The sequence below is a fragment of the Equus przewalskii genome, chromosome 19, assembly GCF_037783145.1.
Source record: "Equus przewalskii isolate Varuska chromosome 19, EquPr2, whole genome shotgun sequence".
Classification (NCBI taxonomy): Eukaryota; Metazoa; Chordata; class Mammalia; order Perissodactyla; family Equidae; genus Equus; species Equus przewalskii.
Window position 1 is genome coordinate 49,876,855 of NC_091849.1, and position 18,558 is coordinate 49,895,412.

Sequence of the window (18,558 nt, forward strand, 5' to 3'; positions counted from 1 at the left end):
TGAGGACTGAAAAGATACTATTAGTGATGCTGTGCCTCTTTATCCCTAGGAAGGAGAGTTAGGCGATTATTAAAGGAAGAGCTAGGCCAAAATTTCCATTTGAACTCTTCTTTACTTTTGCATTCACAGAGGCAGGGGGTGCCTCATACTTTGAACACTGACACATTAAGAGCAGTTGCATAGGTGAAAACTGAACGCTAGCACTACAGGAGAGGATATTAAGCGCGATCTAAGACTCAAGGTGATCAACAAGAACATTAACCTTGTCTTTTCCAGGAGAAGCAGGAAGGAAGAAACAGAAGGTATTGGGGCACAATGAACCAAAGACTGTCCTGAACGACTCCAGAGTCTATGACTCCCTGGGAGGTTTTGCTGGATCGGGACAACTTCATGTGACTATTGGAAAGTATTCCCTATTTTTCAAGAATAGGATTGAGTTACATTTGAGCAAACTTAATTCCCTTGCCAGGCATTTGTTTCTCAGAAACATAATAATCTATAGTATTTTATTAAATTAGCAGGATGTTTATATGTTGTTTTGTACATCACAAACGCAGAGACTTCTTAAAGACAACATTTATTGGGCACTTACTACATACCAGGCAATGATCCTGTGAGATAAATACCGTTATGCCTGTTTTACTGATGTGAGAACTGAAGCAGAAAGAGGGGAAGAAACTTGCCCAAAGGAGTACACCTAGGAAGTGGGGGTGGGGGGGCTATGACTTGTACCCACAAATGATTCTTAATCACTTCTCTATTCTTCAGTGTTTGAAAAATAACTTTAAATATAAATATATGTCCTGACTTTATTTTATATACATCCTATAAAAAGTTAGAAGGACTGGTTTGTCAACCAACAACATCTCACAAACTCTTTTCATTCCCCCACACTCCATCCAGTCAATAATTGGAAGACAGATCAAGGTTTGATTTTTAATCTGAATAGTCTATGACCACTGAAGGTTATAGAGCGCTCTAGACCAAAAAGAATAATAACAATTCCCAGGCGGTACTTGTGAGCACTGAGTGCTCATTCTCCTCATCACAGTTCTATGCAGCTACACCACCAAGGCAAGAAGACAATTGCAAATGTAGGTGAACTGATGACTCAGTAGGGGTGGGGTAGGGGTATAGCAGAGAAGGAGAAAGGATCAGCTGTTAAAATAAATCATCTGGTCAACGGGTAGCCCCAGGAAAGCAAAGCCTAGAAGACATTATGAAAGGACATTCTTAAGTATTAGATGTTCCCAGGAATTTTAGAAATAAAGACTGAGAATAGCATTTTAATTTTGGGTCTTCTGAAGAAAAATTGAGTGCCATGGACTCTTTATAAGTATGTCCTAAGAGAAATGGACGATAAGGATGCTAGAGGAAGATTTTGGTGCACCCATAATTTTTTTATTTATATTCATTTATTCAATACTAATTTTATTAAGTTACTATGTGTTCAAGGTGGTATTGTACACTAAAATACAAACACACACACACACAAGAACACTATCTTGTCCTATTTACCATGCATGAGAAGAGAGGGACAAATTATAGAGCTATGCAGGAGCTATGAGTGTTGGTTAGAGCAGGTATAGAGAGCCAGCACACAGCAGGGAGATCAAAACCTGTGCAGGAAGCTCAGGGAAGCTTACCAGAGAAAATGACCTTCGTGCTGAGTTCATGAAAGCTGAACCTTATGAATTGAAAGACCCAAAGAAGTGTGGCTGAGGCATAGAATGCTGGGAAGGGAGGGCAGGGTGCTGAGAGATGATGCTGAACTAGAAACAAGGAGCAGGTCATGAAGGGCCCATGAGACATTAAGGAAGGTTGACTTTCTTCAGGAGGCAATAGGAAGCCATTAAAAAGTTTCAAGCAAGAGAAGGAATGAATGGCAAGACCAGATCTGCATTTATCAAGTTTAAGGATAGGAGCACAGCAAGGCAGCAAGCTAAGAAGCTGCCGTGATTATGCAGGTGAGAGGTGATAATGGCCTGGACTAGAGAGGGCATGCTGGGAAGGAGAGAAGTAGGAAGACTCAAGAGGGATTTTTTAAGGAGGTTAAATGGACTGGACTTAGTAGGTGACTTATGGAGAAATGAGGTAAGAAGATGAGTCAAGGGTGACTCCATGTTTCTGGTTTAGATAATTGAAGCATTTGCCTCAACACCTAGGGATTCTGAACACCCAGGGAGGAATGGATTTATGGACAAAGACCATAAGTTCAATTTTGACAAGTGGAGTTTGAGATGGCTGTTAAACACTCTAGAGGAAATACTGAAAGCATTGCTCTTCAATAGAAACACAATGCAAGCCATAAATGCAAGCCACAAACATAATCTTAAATTTTACAGAGGCCACATTTAAAAAGTGAAAAGAAACGGGTGAAATTAATTTTAATAATATATTAAACCCAATATACCCAAAATATTATCATTTCAACGTAATCGATATAAACAAACTATTGAGATATTTTACATTCTTTTTTTCCTACAAAGTCTTAGAAATATGGTGTATAATTTACACTTACAGCACATCTCAATTTGGATGAGCCACGTTTCAAGTGTTCATTAGCCACAATACTGGACAGTGCAGATCCTAAGGTGAGTTGGATAAATGGGTCTGGAGTTCAGTAGAGCAGTGTAAACTGGAGGGAAAAAGTCTAGAATGATCAGTGAATGTGAACTGAGGCTGTGAAATAATCCAGATCACTTGGGAAGAGTACGACTTGAGATGAAAGGAAAGCTCCTCACAGAACCCTAAGGAACACTAGCATTTAAGGGACAGGGAGAAGAGCTGACAAAGGAGACCTAGAATCAACACGCAAAGACCTATGGGTAATATTATCTGTGTTCCATGTAATTATCACTATACAGAAGAAAATAGAAGAAATTTGGGGATCAATAAATCCAAGAACTGTGTGAGGTACGTCATCATTATGAGACCTCCAGAGAAACTGGTCACTGATATTTTTCTGAAATGAGATTCTGACTTACATTGGTAGGGCTACCGCCACCCATGTCTTATCAGGAAGGATGGGGTTGGTAGAATGAGACTAGTAGAAACAGAAGCTAGGAAAGGAAATGATCCAGAACACCTGTGGCTCCTAAAGAGAGCACGTTCTTAGAACTGGCGATTGAGAGAGAGAACAATATAAAGCAGCACTCATGCTGATCAAGCATGTTGTCACTTTAACAAAACACAAACTAGATTCTGCCTTGTAGAGGGTGGGAATTTTTTCTTCACCTCACTGTTAAACATTATCACCAACTTCAAATATTTATATACCTCTGTCAACCCATCTGGCAGGGTTGAGTCAAAGGGCGCTATAAAATAGGAAGTGCCACCAATAAGGGCACCCATCAGACTTAAATAAGGTAGTAAGGCACAGGGACAGAAGGTCACCAATGCCAAACAAAGAACTCACAGTGAAAATGGACCAGAGAGATGGCCTTCCAAGGAAGAAATCACACTCCAACCACTTGGCTGTTAGCCAGCGGGCAATGGGGTGCCTTGTTTACGCAGCTATGTAAGGCCTCACACCCTGCCCTCTGGAGACTTTGTGCTGAGGGAGGAGGATGAGTGAGGACAGCAGGGTGCTTGTGCCATATCACATCTCCATCAACATGCAACCCCAAAAGATCATGACTGTGAGAGCTTTGTAAATCAACTCTTAGGGTGCTTGCTCCAGGGCAAACAGCACAACAAATTAATCCTTTCTCCATGAAATGCAGCAAAGTTTGTATCTATGCTGAATTCAAATTGCTCATTAGTTCTGACATGCTCCTAATGAGGTTATAATGCTCTGGGACAAAGATCAAGTCACTGAGCACAAATAGCTAAGGATAGAATCATAGAAAGAGAAAGTTAGAAGGACCTCAGAGCAGTGCTTCTAAAACTACCCTAAATCACCTGGGGATTCTGATTCAGGATGTCTAGGGTGGAGCCTGAGAGTCCCTGGGCCGAACAAGCTCCCAGGTGATGTTGATGCACTTTGACAAGCAAGGTCTTAGAGATCATCTCGTCCAATCCTCTTCTCCTGGGGTGAGGACACTGGGGCCAAGAGATATATTTGGGAGCAAGCTGAGACTTCCCTGAGGCTAATTTGGGGTAGTTGGGCATTTGTCCATAGACCTGGGAGTCAACCCCAAAATTTTTAAATAGAAGCCTAGGAAGGAAGGTGACTAACCATCCTGGCTTTCTCAAAACTGGAGGGATTTCTGGGCCATGAGATTTTCTATTTTAAAACCAGGAAACTTCCAGACAAACCAAGACACATTTTCCACCCTAATAGGAGCCTTTGAATCTGAGAAGATCATATCAGGATTATTGTCTTTTTGACCTCGTCAGTCCCTGAGTGCTGGATCATGACCTGCTGCCAAGGTAAGCAGCTAAGCATCCTGTCTCAAAGATCTCCAAGAACAGACGCTCAGACGGTTCTAGCTACAGAGCCTTCTCACACCACATTGCTACATGCCTCTCTAACAGACGGTCTCCCAGTAGGTCTCAAAGTAAGGCATAAAAAAGGAGTACCAAAACCACAGAGAAATAAATATCACACAAGCACCTACTGTTCTTTGTAACTACATGAATCTGTTTCAATTTTCCTCATTTGAAAAAATGCATATAAGAAATCACTAACTTTTACAAATCTCAAAATATCCATTAAAACTTCTTTGGTAAAATCAGTAAAATAACAATAAAAATCAGGATGCATCCCTGAGAATGAAAAAAAAAAGTCATGCTCTGCACACTCCCAATGGTTAGAAATGAGAATATATGCCTCCACATTGCTATGTTGCTCACTGGAATTGAACCTGTTAACATTAGACAGAATAATAAACAGTCTTGGAAAGCCAAAGGGGGAAATTTTCAGACTATTCAATGCTAGCAGTGTATTAGTAAGACTTCTAAAACAGAATGTCAAGATACTGATTCCATATGCATTCAAAATGCAGAGTGAGTGCAATCCTGACCACATTGACTCACTCTCTGGAGTTTACCTGTTGAAATAAGATGCTCACATGGTCTGGCTGAATCATTTGACTTAATATTCATGCACTTAAAACAAAGAAAGGACAGAAATGTGACTAAATATATACAATGCATTTGAAATAGGTAAAAGAACCCTCGACACTCAGCAATCATTACCTGGAAATTAAAGAGGGCAGAAGCAAGCCTGTTATGCATTATAAACAGCCCAGCTGCTCACTTAATGGTAGTTTGAGTAGCATAACCAAGGAGTCCTTGGTCCAATATTAATAGGAAATGTTTTGTACGAATCCAATAGTTCATGAAATTAACAACGAAAATGAACTGGAGGGAAGCAACTTTGCAAGTAATAGGAAGGCATCAGCAATTGCTTCCCTGGAGCGTCTTGAACACTTAAAAAGAGCTTAAGGAGAGTATGTGTATATAAATGAGAATGGACATTATTGGAATTTTTTAATAATACTTTTATTTTAAATAAATTTAAAATTATCTGTTGGTTGCAAGTCTTTTCAATAGGAAGCTATTAGCTCAAAATGTCAATGAGAGGTCAAGGGCTACGAGATCCGATCTAGTGATATTGAGAGTTAGCTGCCATTTGGAGCAGCCTAAAACTACCATAAACTTGTGATTTGACAGCTGTCAGAATCATTCCCACACCACTTTTGTAGAACTTAATTAGAATCTAAAAAACAACATCCCTTCTACAAACATCAATGGTCTGAACGATATATGCATGCGCATTGGCAAGCTAAAATGTACAGTTAATTCAACTTACAAGCCAATAGACATACGATGAAAGAGAACATCCTCTCCACAGACGCTGCCGGAGACAACCTGACTGAAGCTGGTATTCACCCAACAAGAAGCTGAAAGTGTTTCCATAGAAGCAAGAATGTGACTTCTATTTTTGCCAGACAGAGACCCATCCAGGTCTTCCAAAATTGCTGCATGAGCAAACGGAAATGCAACTAAGTTTGGAGAGTTTGTAAACTTCAACTGGTTGGTCTTCACAGTAAATCCACCTACAAGTCAAAAGATGGAAAGACAGTTACACAATAGTACAAAAGACTATCGTAACAAATGGCAGCTGAATTCACGGGATATTTTCAGTACTTTAAATTGCATATTTATACACTTTTACAATTCACTCATTCATTCAAGAAAAAACATATTATGAGTGGTTACTGTATGCCAGGCTCTGTGGTATGTGCTGGAGATGCAGAGGGAAACAAGAGCAGTACCGGCTCTGCCTTCGTGCACACTGTATTCTAGCACAGTGATTCTCAACCAGTGGTGGTCTTGTCCCCTGGGGAATACTGGCACCATTTGGAATCATCTTTGGCTGTCACAACTGGGTGGATGGCAGTGCTATTGGCATGTGAGTAGAGGCAGAGATGCTGCTAACCATTCTACCATGCACAGGGCAATCCCCACAACAAAAAATTATCCAGCCCCAAGTGCCAACAGTGCCAAGGGTGAGAAACCGTTGTCTAGTGGGAAATAGAGGCATAGAACACCAATTTACTTATCCCTAAATACTAAAGTGCTACAGGTTAGTCTTTCAACCTTTCTGCTCCAGCTCTTCTATGTGAGTCCAACCCCACCTCTTACAAGATTTATACTCTAAACATTTACACTCAAAAGCAATATTCAATCAATCATGTGGGCAAATAGCAAGAGTAACACACTTTTAAGTACAACTCTAGGGCAACACTCCTTAGCAGTCTTTCCCTCACACCAGCTCCATGTGATTCACTGGCAGTACTGTTAGTCCAGTTGCCCAGGTCTTCTAATACACACACCCTTGTCGTTAAAATGTAAAAGTTCAGTACACATCTCTCAGTACATATGCTACTGGATTGCTGTATCATGTACACTATAAAATACAGACAAAAAATAAAATTAAAAAATAAGATACAAATAAACAGAGGCCCTAATGTTTTCGTTTTGCATTCCAGTAGAGTCCATGCAGTGACTTAAGTCATGCATTTAAGACTCCGTGATCCCACCTCTTGTAACTTCTTCAGTTCATCTAATACGACAGTCACCTGCTGTCTACAATCCAGTCACGTTGGACTTCTTTGCAATCCCCCAAGCACAACTTGCTCTTTGGAACTTCTATTGTCTGCATATGCTGCTCCTAATATCTAGAAACTTTTCCCTGCCTATTCCTCCTTGCGAACTTCCACTCGCCTTTCAAAACCCTGCTCGAGAGCGCAACCTGACGTGACCCCTTCCTTTCTCCCCTATCTCACCTTGTTCAGTCCTCTAGGCCTGTACTCATCGCACTCTAGTACAATGTCTTAGACATCTATTTTTGTGTCTAGATTGAGAGCTTCTGGAAGACAAGAACCATGTGTCATTTCTTTGTACCCTACCCCTAGTTCCTTAAACAGAACCTAGAATAGTCAATTTTTAAACAAATGAAAGAGATGGCTTAGCCAACATCATCCGGTGAGAAGAGATTAGAACCCATAAGGAGTAGTGTGTTTTTTTTTTGGTGTCTTATGAATGATATGAAACAGTGAAGCTGTGAAAGAACTGAGGAATTGTGATCTGAAGTGATTGCCATAAGGCAGTTTTTATTCCTACTATTATTTCTACAATCTTAAATTCAGATGCCACCCAAATAAAAATAATCTTTGGCTCTGCCTATACAGGAAAAGAAAAAAAAAAGTAAAGTGGAGACTTGCTGATTATTCATTTAATTAAAAAAACAAACAATTATCTAAATTGGTGATTCAAACCACAAGAGCATATTTACTTGAATTACTTGGTTTGTCTGTTTACAGTGATCAAATCAACTAGATTGCTCTCTACTTCTTTTCACCTTGGCCCATGAGTCTGCCAAGGTATTTCTTACCACCTCTGAGATGTGGTTAACAAGTGAGCAAGAATTCCTAGGGTTCTCTTTGTGTACACAACAAGTCTTGGGATGCTAAAAACTTCAAATACCTGAACTCTGGCTTTTTCAGGAAAGATTGCATGTGTGTTAATTTATATCTATATTTTGGTCCATCCAACTCCATTCATTAATGTAATGCATGAATCTACTGGGCACCAGGCTCCTAGGTACTAATGATAAATCTCTGATCAGGAGAGACATAATCCCTCCTTTATGAAGCTCAGAGGCCAGCAGAGACACAGCACCATACGGGAGTGTGGGAAAGTGTGGGAGAGTTCCCGACATAGGAACCGAGAGCTGCAGGAGCCCCATTGGGATCCCTGGCATCCTCTAGGATTTCTTTTAGGAGATTTGAGCCGCAATTTCTACTGATGCAATCTTATAACTAAAAGAAATAATGGAATCACAATGGCTTTGCCACTATTTATCACATTTACTTGAGTATTAGCCTTATTTACCATCTGTCTTATCTATTCAAACAACTTACCCTGTCCTCGGGAACAGCCCGAACAGGTCCTGATGGCCACACACTCAGTGAGATCAAAGTTAACAAAGGTTGTGTTAGATACTACCAGTTCCTGCCTTTTGGGAGTTTTGATCCCAGCTGACATACACAGGCTTCCCTGTGATTAAGAAGAGAATAAAAAAGGATAGAAAAATAAGAGGACTGGCCACATGAAATGCAACTTACACTATATGAATGAAAGCAAGAGAATAAAAAGACAAGCTAGGGGCAGGCCCAGTGGGGTAGTGGTTAAGTTTGCCTACTCCGCTTTGCCAGCCCAGGGTTCATGGCTTCAGACCACAGTTGCAGACCCAGCACCACTTGTTAAGCTGTGCTGTGGAGGTGTCCCACATACAAAATAGAGGAAGACTGGCACAGATGTTAGCTCAGGGACAATCTTCCTTGAGCAAAAAGAGGAAGATTGGCAACAGATGTTTGCTCAGAGCCAACCTTCCTCACCAAAAAACAAAAGACAATCTATACTGGGAGAAAATATTTGCAAATCACATATATAACAAAGGATCATGATAAGATATCCTATACACCTATTAGAATGATTAAATAAAAAATAATGACAATACGAGTGCTGATGAGGATAAGGAACAACTGAAACTCTCCTACTATTGCCTGTGAGAATGCAAAGTGGTACAGCTACTGTGGAAAATAGTTTGGCAGTTTCTTATAAAGTTAAACATACTCTTATCATTTGACCTAGCAATTCAGCTCGTATGTATTTACCTGAGGGCAATGAAAACTTACGTTCATATAAAACGTTACACAAATGGTTATAACAGTTCCATTTGCAGTCACCAAATCTGGGAACAACTCAAATGTCCTTCAACGAGTGAATGGATAGACAAACTGTAGTACATCCTTATAGTGGAAGACTACCCAACAATAATAAGGAATAGAATATTGCTTCTTGCAACAAGTTAGATGAATCCCAAAGACATTTGGGAGTGAAAGACCCCGGTCTCAAAGGGTTACATACTATCTGATTCCATTTATATGATTGTTGAAAAGACAAGACTACAGTGACTGAGAATAGATTAGTGATCTCCAGGGGTTATACAGGAGAGGGGGATGAGGCTGCAAGGATGGAGCCCGGGGGAGTTCTGGGTTGTTGCAACTGTTCTGTATCTTGATTGTAGTGGTAGTAGATACATAAATCTATGCATATGTTAAAATTCATAGAACTGTACATCAAAAATGTCAGTTTTACTTATATTATTATAAACAATAAATATTAAAAAGTCTAAAAAGAAACAAAAACTGATTCCATGATTTTCCACAAAATCTCTTCAACAAACTTTATCTGATTAAGTTGTTAGTGCCTCACGGTGCCACTGTTAAAAATAATTGTATATCTGAAGATCACCCGAAATTTGTCAGGCATCACTAGCTTGAAAGACGATAATAAAAGAAACAAACAGAAGAAAAGAAACCCGGTGCAGCAAAGCCAGCATAGGAATCATAAGAATACTTAAACATTACCATTAATAACCTCAAAGAAATAAATATACTATTTCCATGAAACAAGGAGAAGAAGCCTAAAAAGGGATTTTTCAGAAAAGAAAAGAGAATGAAAACAGGAGAGCCAAAATAACAAATTCAATAGAAAAAAGCGAGAAAACATCCTAGAAAGTAGAATAAAAAGACAGTTGGAAAATCAGAAAGAAAATTAAGAAGTTTAGAAAAGCAATCCAGGGGGTCCAATATCCAAATAATAGTTCCAAAAAAAAGAGAGAAGGAATATATAGAGGAGCAAATTATCAAAGAAATAACTGAAGAAAACTTCCCAGAAGGGAAGGATACAATTTTCCAGCCTGAAAAGACCCACCCACTGCCTAACACAGCGGTTACAACAAAAAGCCACACCACAGTATCTCATATTAAAATTGTAAAACACCAGGGACAAGGACAAGATCCTAAAAACTTCCAAAGGGGGAAAACTAAAAGATTATCTATAGAAGACCTAGAATCAGAGTATCTTAAAATTATCCAACCTCAAGACTAGAAGCTAGAAGACAATGGACAACTTGACAACTGAAAAACGTCAAGGTAAAATGAACTCCGACCTGGTATTCTATAACCAAAAACCTATCAATAAAGGAGCCTCCATTTCTGGCTCAAAATCGTTACCTCCACAGACCCCCACTTTGGTAAGAAAGTTACTATAGGCTTTGGTCTAATAAAAAGAGGAGTTAAATCAGAAAGGAAGAAGATGTGGCAATCAGGAGAATGAATTCCAACCTAGGGAGACATGAAGGAAATCTCTAGGATGTTGGTCAAAAGGAATTCCAGGATGTAGCTGTGAAACCCTTCTCCCACACTGTGGGTTCAAGTGTATACGTTTGGGATTGTTGTTTGGCATTATCCACTAAAGCTAAAGCGATATCCTCTGAACCGGCAATTTTACAACTTGGCATACATTCGACAGAAATGCATGCACATGAACACCAAGAGACATATAGAAGAATGTTCATAACATTAGTATTTGTAATAACCCAAGACTTGAAATGATCAAATGTCCATCAATAGCAACATAGTTCTAAAAAACTGTGGTACAGTCATAAAATGGAATACTACATAATAATTGGAAGAATAAATTATTGCAACATATAAAAACATGGATGAATCCTATGGACATAATGTTGTGCCAAAGAAGCCAAGCATGGAAGAGTTACATGCTCTATAATTCCATTTATATAAAGTTCAAAAACAGATTTGAAATTGATCTATGTTGATAGAAGTCTGACTAATTGTTCCCCTTTGGCAGGGGAGCTGGAGGTTGAAGTTGAGTGGGAGGAGGCATGAAGGGGCTTCAGAGGAGTTGGTAATCTTCTATTTCTTGATCTAGGTGGTAGGGACACGCTTTTTGCTTTATAAAAATCCATTGAGCTCTTCATTTGTGATTTGTGCACTTTTCTCCAAAACGTTATATTTCCATGAAACACTTATTTTAAAAACTGGAATAAATACTAGAGAAAAATAACATACAACATGGGAGGGTGAAGAAAAAAGTGAAAGGAGTTTAAGGTCCTTGCATCGCTCAGGTAGTTTAATAGTGCTGACATAATTCAGATTTCCTTAAGACAAGCAGACGTTAAAAATTTCAGTTCAATAACTAAAATAATCATAAAAGAATGAATAACTTTCAAATGAGTAAATGTAAAAAAGATACTGTTCAATGCAAGACAAATCACGTTTGGAAAGTAGAAAAAAAGAAACAAAGAAAACTGATTGCAAACTGAAAACACAAAATAAAATGGTAGAAATAAATGCAAATATATGGGAGACATCAGCATGTGGATGGTAATTGAAACCACTAGAGAAAATGAGATTTCTCCCAGGGAGAGCAAGTATATTGAGAAGAGAAGGCGCTCTACAACAGGATTTAGAAACCCCAAAGACGAAAGGTCTAAATGGAGGAAGACAAATCCGCAAGTGAAAATGGGAAGTACCCCTTGGAGAAATAGGAGGAAGAATGAAGCAACCCCATCAGGGTCTGTCTGAGTAAGATATTTTTTAAAGTCATATCATCTGCTCAAATTAATTATAATAACAACAAAAAGACAACCATCCTACAGATACTTCCAAAGTAGAGTGACCATAATCTACACCCAAGTAAAGGCATTTTGAGAGTGTGAAAGGGGATGTTGTTTAGACAGAATTTGAGGACAAGGAGTGAAAACAAACACCACAACCAAACTAGGATGTATAGTGATCGTATAGCGCACCTCCTTTTTTTGCATATTAATGCCATCCTCACTGAAAATTATTCTATCCATTTCAACATAAAGCTAATGTTGAGTGTGAGAGTAGCGACATACACAAGTATGCTGAAAGGAGAAAAATAAAATCCCTTCTAACAAAAAGTTCTTCCAGAAATTACTGTTTGTTTCAAGATATGATTCACTGATAATTGTGTGCCACCAATTATATGTGGGTGGAAGGTCTAAGAACGGATAGGTCAAATTTGCTGAAAATCTTAATTCATAAAGGACTAGCAGGCTCAAAAGATAGAGGCTAAAATCAGAGCTCCACAACCACAGAGAGGTCAGGCATCCTTTTTTTTCTAACAACTGACACACAATTTCATATGGCAATGAAGTGGTTCCCAAGTAAATCTGAGAAATATTGTGTTAAATAAAGATTCAGGTATTTCAACCCTCCGATTTCCCAGAGCCTTTCAGGTGCTGATATGCAATGCAGATTTCAGGGTTTGGGAGGTATGATAAACAGCATCACTTAAATGTAATTAACCAAAGAATCTTCCTCTCCTAGACGCTCTCTGGGGGCTAGCCTTCCATGGAAAACACTTCAGGGAATACCAGAGTCGGCATTATTACTGGAGTCGGCTCATTGCCAAAGCTCTTTTCCATGTGTAATTAAGAGTGTTTGACCAGGAGTGGGAGGATGTCCAGGAGGCCCTGACTCCACAATACCGGCACGGATCATGGGCTATCATTTGACTTCCCAAAACCTCCACTTACTTACCTGTAAATTCAGGCATTCTAACTATCAACTCTTAGGTAATATTTAGCTCTAAAACTGCACAGTTTTATGATTAGGATGCCTAAGCAAGATCTAGATGTCTCCTAGAACAAACAGACGCTTTCCACCCACGGACATTTGTCCTGTACTTACTTATTAAGAGGCTGAGGGACCCTCAGATGCATTGCATTCCTGGTAAGTCCCAGCCCAGGGTATGATTATCTTTTATTATCTCATGAAAAGCACTCTTTTGTTATAATTTATATCTTAATTTATGTCACTCTCCTGTTAATTACGATGTCTATTTAGCATCAATTAAGATGTTGTGACATTAATTTACCAGGACAGTTAGTTACTCGGCTTGATGGGCATTTTGTTTTTAGCATCTTCTCTAAGGTTATTTCTGAGAAATTTCAGGGCCTTGGATCTACCAGTATCACAGACTCTAAATCTGGGTCCCATCCTCTCTTAAAAACTATTCAGTCTAAAAGGAAGACTCATCTCTCAAAGTGGTAATCCTTGTAGAGAACAGGAAAATCTGGCAGGTATTTTCCTCCTGAAAAGGATGGTTCAAAAGAGATTCAACTAAGTTTGAGAATTCAACATAAGAAAGTGCAGCTTACTAAGACAATGATTTTTAATTTCAATATTTATATCTATAGCTATGAAATGATCTCAAGGGAAGTAGAAAAGTCAATAATTGTTTAAATTTCAATTGGTCAGTGCATTCAGGAACTAACCAAAGAGACTGCTCTTTCCTTGGTTCCTAGAAGTACTGTGGGTCTCTTCCATCTATGATTGTTATGACAACATGATACTAATACGCATGTAGCTCTTTTAAAAACAAGAACTTAGAAGACCCATTATAGGTCTGAAGTCTACTGAGACCACTGGTAGCTGTGGACTGCCCTCAAGTAGAACTAGCACTTCTCATCTGGGAAGTCCTCTTTGCCTTGTCTACGATCTGGTACCCTGGTCACGTAGTGGCAGACCATAATCTGATGTTTATCGTGTAGAAAGGCACACTTTGGCAAGCACTAGAGAATCACCTAAGAAACCCTAGTATACTATAGCAAACAATGTAAATTTATATTACCTTTTTGCAGGGAGGGGTGGTACCTTAAATGGAGTAAGAACCCTATGAACAAAATGTTGATGTAGAAACTTGGAAAACCACAAGGCAGAGAGACAGCATGGAATTGTGCTATTTCATAATCCTTGGGAGGTTAGAGTAAATACCTAAAATTATTAGGTCTATTATTGAATTGGTATGGATAATAATGTGAAATTGCAACCAGAGAAGAATACTGCAAGCTACTCATGACTTTGACTTATATGGACTCATAACATTGAAACTTTGTGTATATTTGAATTTTATTATAAATATCACCACTGTTACAAATAAAAAGCTCCTCCAACTTTTACCAGTTAAATGCAAGATTCACTAAAGAATGCTGTTAAAATTACATATCCTGGATCACCAGGGAGCCCAGCACATATGATTCTGTTTTGATGGACAGCCTGAAACAACCACACCAAGGCACTTACCTTGTGGGCAAAATGACCAAGTAATAAGCTGTCAGTAACTGAAGTATTTACATCACTTTCCAAGATGTCAATTCCAAAATCTCTGCATGAATAAATCTGGAAGTTTTTCAGGAGAAGATTGCTACTTCTAAAAATCTATAAAATAATGGCATATGTTATGGCAAAGGTCTGAGGCTTGGTTTTTCTTGCAGACCTGTAGATTCTTTAATTATTGGTTAAGTATAAATAAGAATGCTATCCCATACTTAAGCAGCTTTTGTCCATCAGTATCTATGCAGACATCCCAAAGTTGCCATGAAGTCAGCACTAACTAGTCCCCTTTGGTAACATCCCCTCTGTAGTTTTCATTTCTGCTCATAATAATGGATACATTAAAAAGGTCAATGTGAATTCTTCACACATCTAAAATAAATTTGCAGTTGCCAAGTCACACGAAATTGATGGAGAAAGAGCATCCAAAAACTCCAGTACTTAACATTTTCCTCAGTGTAGTATGTTAACTAACATTGTCAGAAAATTGTAAATATGAAATAAGCAAGTCATTTAGCATGACTACAGATCCAGAATATGTGTTATGTGCATAAATATTTGTGACAACTTGGTAAGTGGGCCCAAACAGGGATCAAATGTTAACGAAATCAGCTTGTTAGAGTCGGAAGCACCTCACCAGTGTGGGGGACAGAGCCTTTGGTTTTTACCTAGCATTGATATTCACTCTGTGATCTGGGGCCAGGCACTTAATTTCACCTGGGTCTCGTTTCAATCATTTTTAAAATCAGGGTGGAGGTCAGGACTAGCAATTAACATAACACAGTCAACCCTTTATTCACTAAATAGGATCATGTTTACATTCATATCTTAAAGCAGAAGCTTCCTATTGATTAAGGCCATGGTAGCCTTGATTTATCACAGTATCATGCTTCCCTGTCAATCAGTCTTTGTGCTTGAATTTTCAAGAATTGAGTAACAACTTGCATCTCCTATTGTGTACGCACGGACAGCTTTTATAAAATGATAGATCTTTTGAGACACAAAGGTTTATTTAAATAAAATAGGTATGATCTGAACTGATAATTTGACAACAGTTGTTACCTAATTACAGGCATCAGCACAAGTTCCAGCAAATATATTCAAAAACAGCTAACACCTAGCTTTAGCTAGGGAACCTGGTAATTTTAAAAGGAAACCGACACAATAGCAAAAAGCACCTATTTGTAGTGTGAATAGTTTTCATAATGTGCTCACATCTCTCCCTCTGTCCTCTAAAAGAACGCTCTGCATTTATGAGATCTAGTGAGGAGAGGGTATTTTCCTCAACTCTTATAACCTACATATAAAAGGATCAGATTGTCTGAGTTGAATCCAGCAATTCTTAGCTGTGTGACTTTGGCAAGTATTTTACCCCCTACCCAGAGAGTTTTCTCATCTATAGAAGGAAGATAATAATGATGTACCTCATCCAAATGTTATTAAGATGATTAAATGAGAAAATATCCAAAAATATTAGCCATCAACATCATCAAATAGAGACAAATTTGTGTTTATACACAATAGGAATTCTAACTAATGGAATATTCTGTTCAAGGGTCTATATACATGACACTCATGTCTAATGACCAGAATTCAGTCAGATATATCTAATAACGAAAGTTTATGAAATGTAAACACAATGTACTTTTTGATGATGCAGAAGGCACTTCTCAAGTGTTACAGTTTCCAGAGACTTTATTATCAACATCAGTCTATCACCCCCATCCTCTTTACTAACAATGACAATAATAACAGCTATTATGGTACACCCACGAAGGTCCAGGCACCCTTCTGGGCAGCTCACATGTAGGCATTTATTTAACTATCAAAACAAACTGACCTTCAGGTACTATCACTATTTCCATTTTACAAACAACATAGGAAAAATTAGGAGATTTGCCCAAAGTCACACAGATAGGAATTGGGAATATTTGAGAATTTACATGGCTATATACATTGGAGGTTAGTTTGGGATTTTTTTTACCAGCTTTATTAAGATATAATTCACATACTATACAATTCACCCATTTAAAGTTTACAGTTGAAAGGTTTTAGTATATTCATAGATATGTGCAACCATCACCACAGACAATATTAGAACGTTTTCACTTCAAGAAGAAACCCCATATCATTTAGCCACAAGTAACCATTAATCTTCTCTCCATTTCCATAGATCTCTCTATTCTGGACTTTCACATGAGTGGAATCATATTGTATGTGGTATTTTGTGACTGGTTTCTTTCACTTAGCATAATGTTTTCAAGGTTCATCCGTGTTGTAGCATGGATCAGTACTTCATTGCTTTTTATGGCTGAATAATATTCCATTGTATTGATATACCACACTATATTTAAACATTCATCCATTGGTGAATTTGGGGGTTGTTTCCACCTTTTAGGTATTATGAATAATGCTGCTATAAATATTTGTGTACAAGTTTTTATGTAGATATTTGTTTTTATTTCTCTTGGATATATACCTAGGAGTAGAATGGATGAATCACATGGTATCTTTATGCTTAATCATTTGAGGAACTCTTAGACTGTTTTCTGAAGCAACGAGACTATTTTAAATTCCTTCCAGCAGTGTATGAGAGCTCCAATTTCTCCACATCTTTGCCAGTCAACACTTGCTATCACTTTGATTCTAGCCATCCTCGTGGGTGTGAAGCAATATCTCACTGTGGCCTTGATTTACATTTCTCTAATAACTAATTATGTTGAACATCTTTTCAAATGCTTATTAACCATTTGTGTATCTTCTTTGGAGAAACATCTATTCAGATCTTTTACTCATTTTTTAAATTGCATTATTTGTCTTTTCATTGTTGAGTTGTGAGAGTTCTTTATATATCCTAGATAGAAGCCCCTTATCAGATATATGATTTGCAAACATTGTCTCCTATTCGGTAGGTTGTGTTTTCACTTTCTTGATTGGATCCTTTGAAACATTAAAATTTTTAATTTTGATAAAGTTTAACATCTATTTTTCTTTTGATGCTTGTTCTTTTGGTGTCATATCTAAGGATCTTTTGCTAAATCCAAGGTCATGAAGATTTGCCTCTTTGTTTTCTTCTAAGAGTTTTACAATTTTTGCTCTAACGTTTAGGCTTTTGATCCATTTTGAGTCAATTTTTGTAAACAGGACGAGGCAAGGATCAAACTTCATCCTTTTGCACGTTGTTATCCAGTTGTGCCAACACCACTGCATAGTCCTGGCATCCTTGTCAAAAATCAGTTGACCATAGATGTATGGGTTTATTTCTGAACTCTCAATTCTACTCCATTGATCTATTTGTCCATCCTCATGACTGTATCACACTGTCTTGATTACTATTGCCTTGTAGTACATTTTGCAATAAGGAAGTGTAAGTTCTCTTACTTTATTCTTCTTTTTCAGGATTGTTTTGGGAGGAGTCACTTTTTAAATTCCCTGTTACCATGTTAATCACTCTCCTCATAAAAGTGAAGTTCCCAAAGCGTTCTCATTATTTGAACTTTTTGATTGATTAAATTTGAATGCACAAGAGTTCAGTCAGTCTTTAAGGATCTATGTTTTTCTTTATGGGCTTAGCACTTCTGATTGCAGAACTTGAGAAAATGACTAACGATCACCTTTTGATATTTTTGTTTTATTAGTTTATTTTCTCTAGAACAAGGCTATTCTAGAGCTTGGAGACAGAGTTTAAGCCTCTGCAAGGCATGAACTGCTTCTCTGCATACATGGGCACTCAACAAACTTTCCTACTGGATTTGTCATCCTATATTCATAGTGCTTATGGGAAACAAAGTACTTTATAAAGTTAAATGAGAACAAATACTAAATACAATTAGGATTCTTTCTGTTAGCTAAACTAATTATATATTTTGGGGCTTTCCCCATTCACAATTGTCTTCCTCTTGTTGCATATATCAAATAAATGTCTTTCGTGTGTGTGTCTGTGAGGAAAATTGGCCTTGAATTAACATCTGTTGCCAATCCTCCTCTTTTTGCTTGAGGAAGGCCATTGCTGAGCTAACATCTGTGCCAATCTTCCTCTGTTTTATGTGGGACACCACCACAGCATGGCTCAATGAGCAGTGCTAGGTCT

General features: G+C 38.1%; 1 protein-coding gene across 3 annotated transcripts in view; it reads right to left on the reverse strand.

The window, feature by feature from the left end:
* PKHD1 (PKHD1 ciliary IPT domain containing fibrocystin/polyductin) overlaps positions 1-18,558 on the reverse strand; it is a 414,808-nt gene that overhangs the window by 208,836 nt on the left and 187,414 nt on the right. For all 3 annotated transcript variants that reach the window (XR_011529807.1, XM_070584791.1, XM_070584792.1), the window contains exons 45-47: positions 14,439-14,573; positions 8,376-8,511; positions 5,759-6,005 (exon numbers count right to left, since the gene is read on the reverse strand). Coding sequence is in view for 2 of the 3 variants with exons in the window: in XM_070584791.1 (XP_070440892.1) it covers positions 5,759-6,005; positions 8,376-8,511; positions 14,439-14,573 (518 nt within the window). In the remaining variant the exon portion in view is untranslated. The remainder of the gene's footprint in view (positions 1-5,758; positions 6,006-8,375; positions 8,512-14,438; positions 14,574-18,558) is intronic.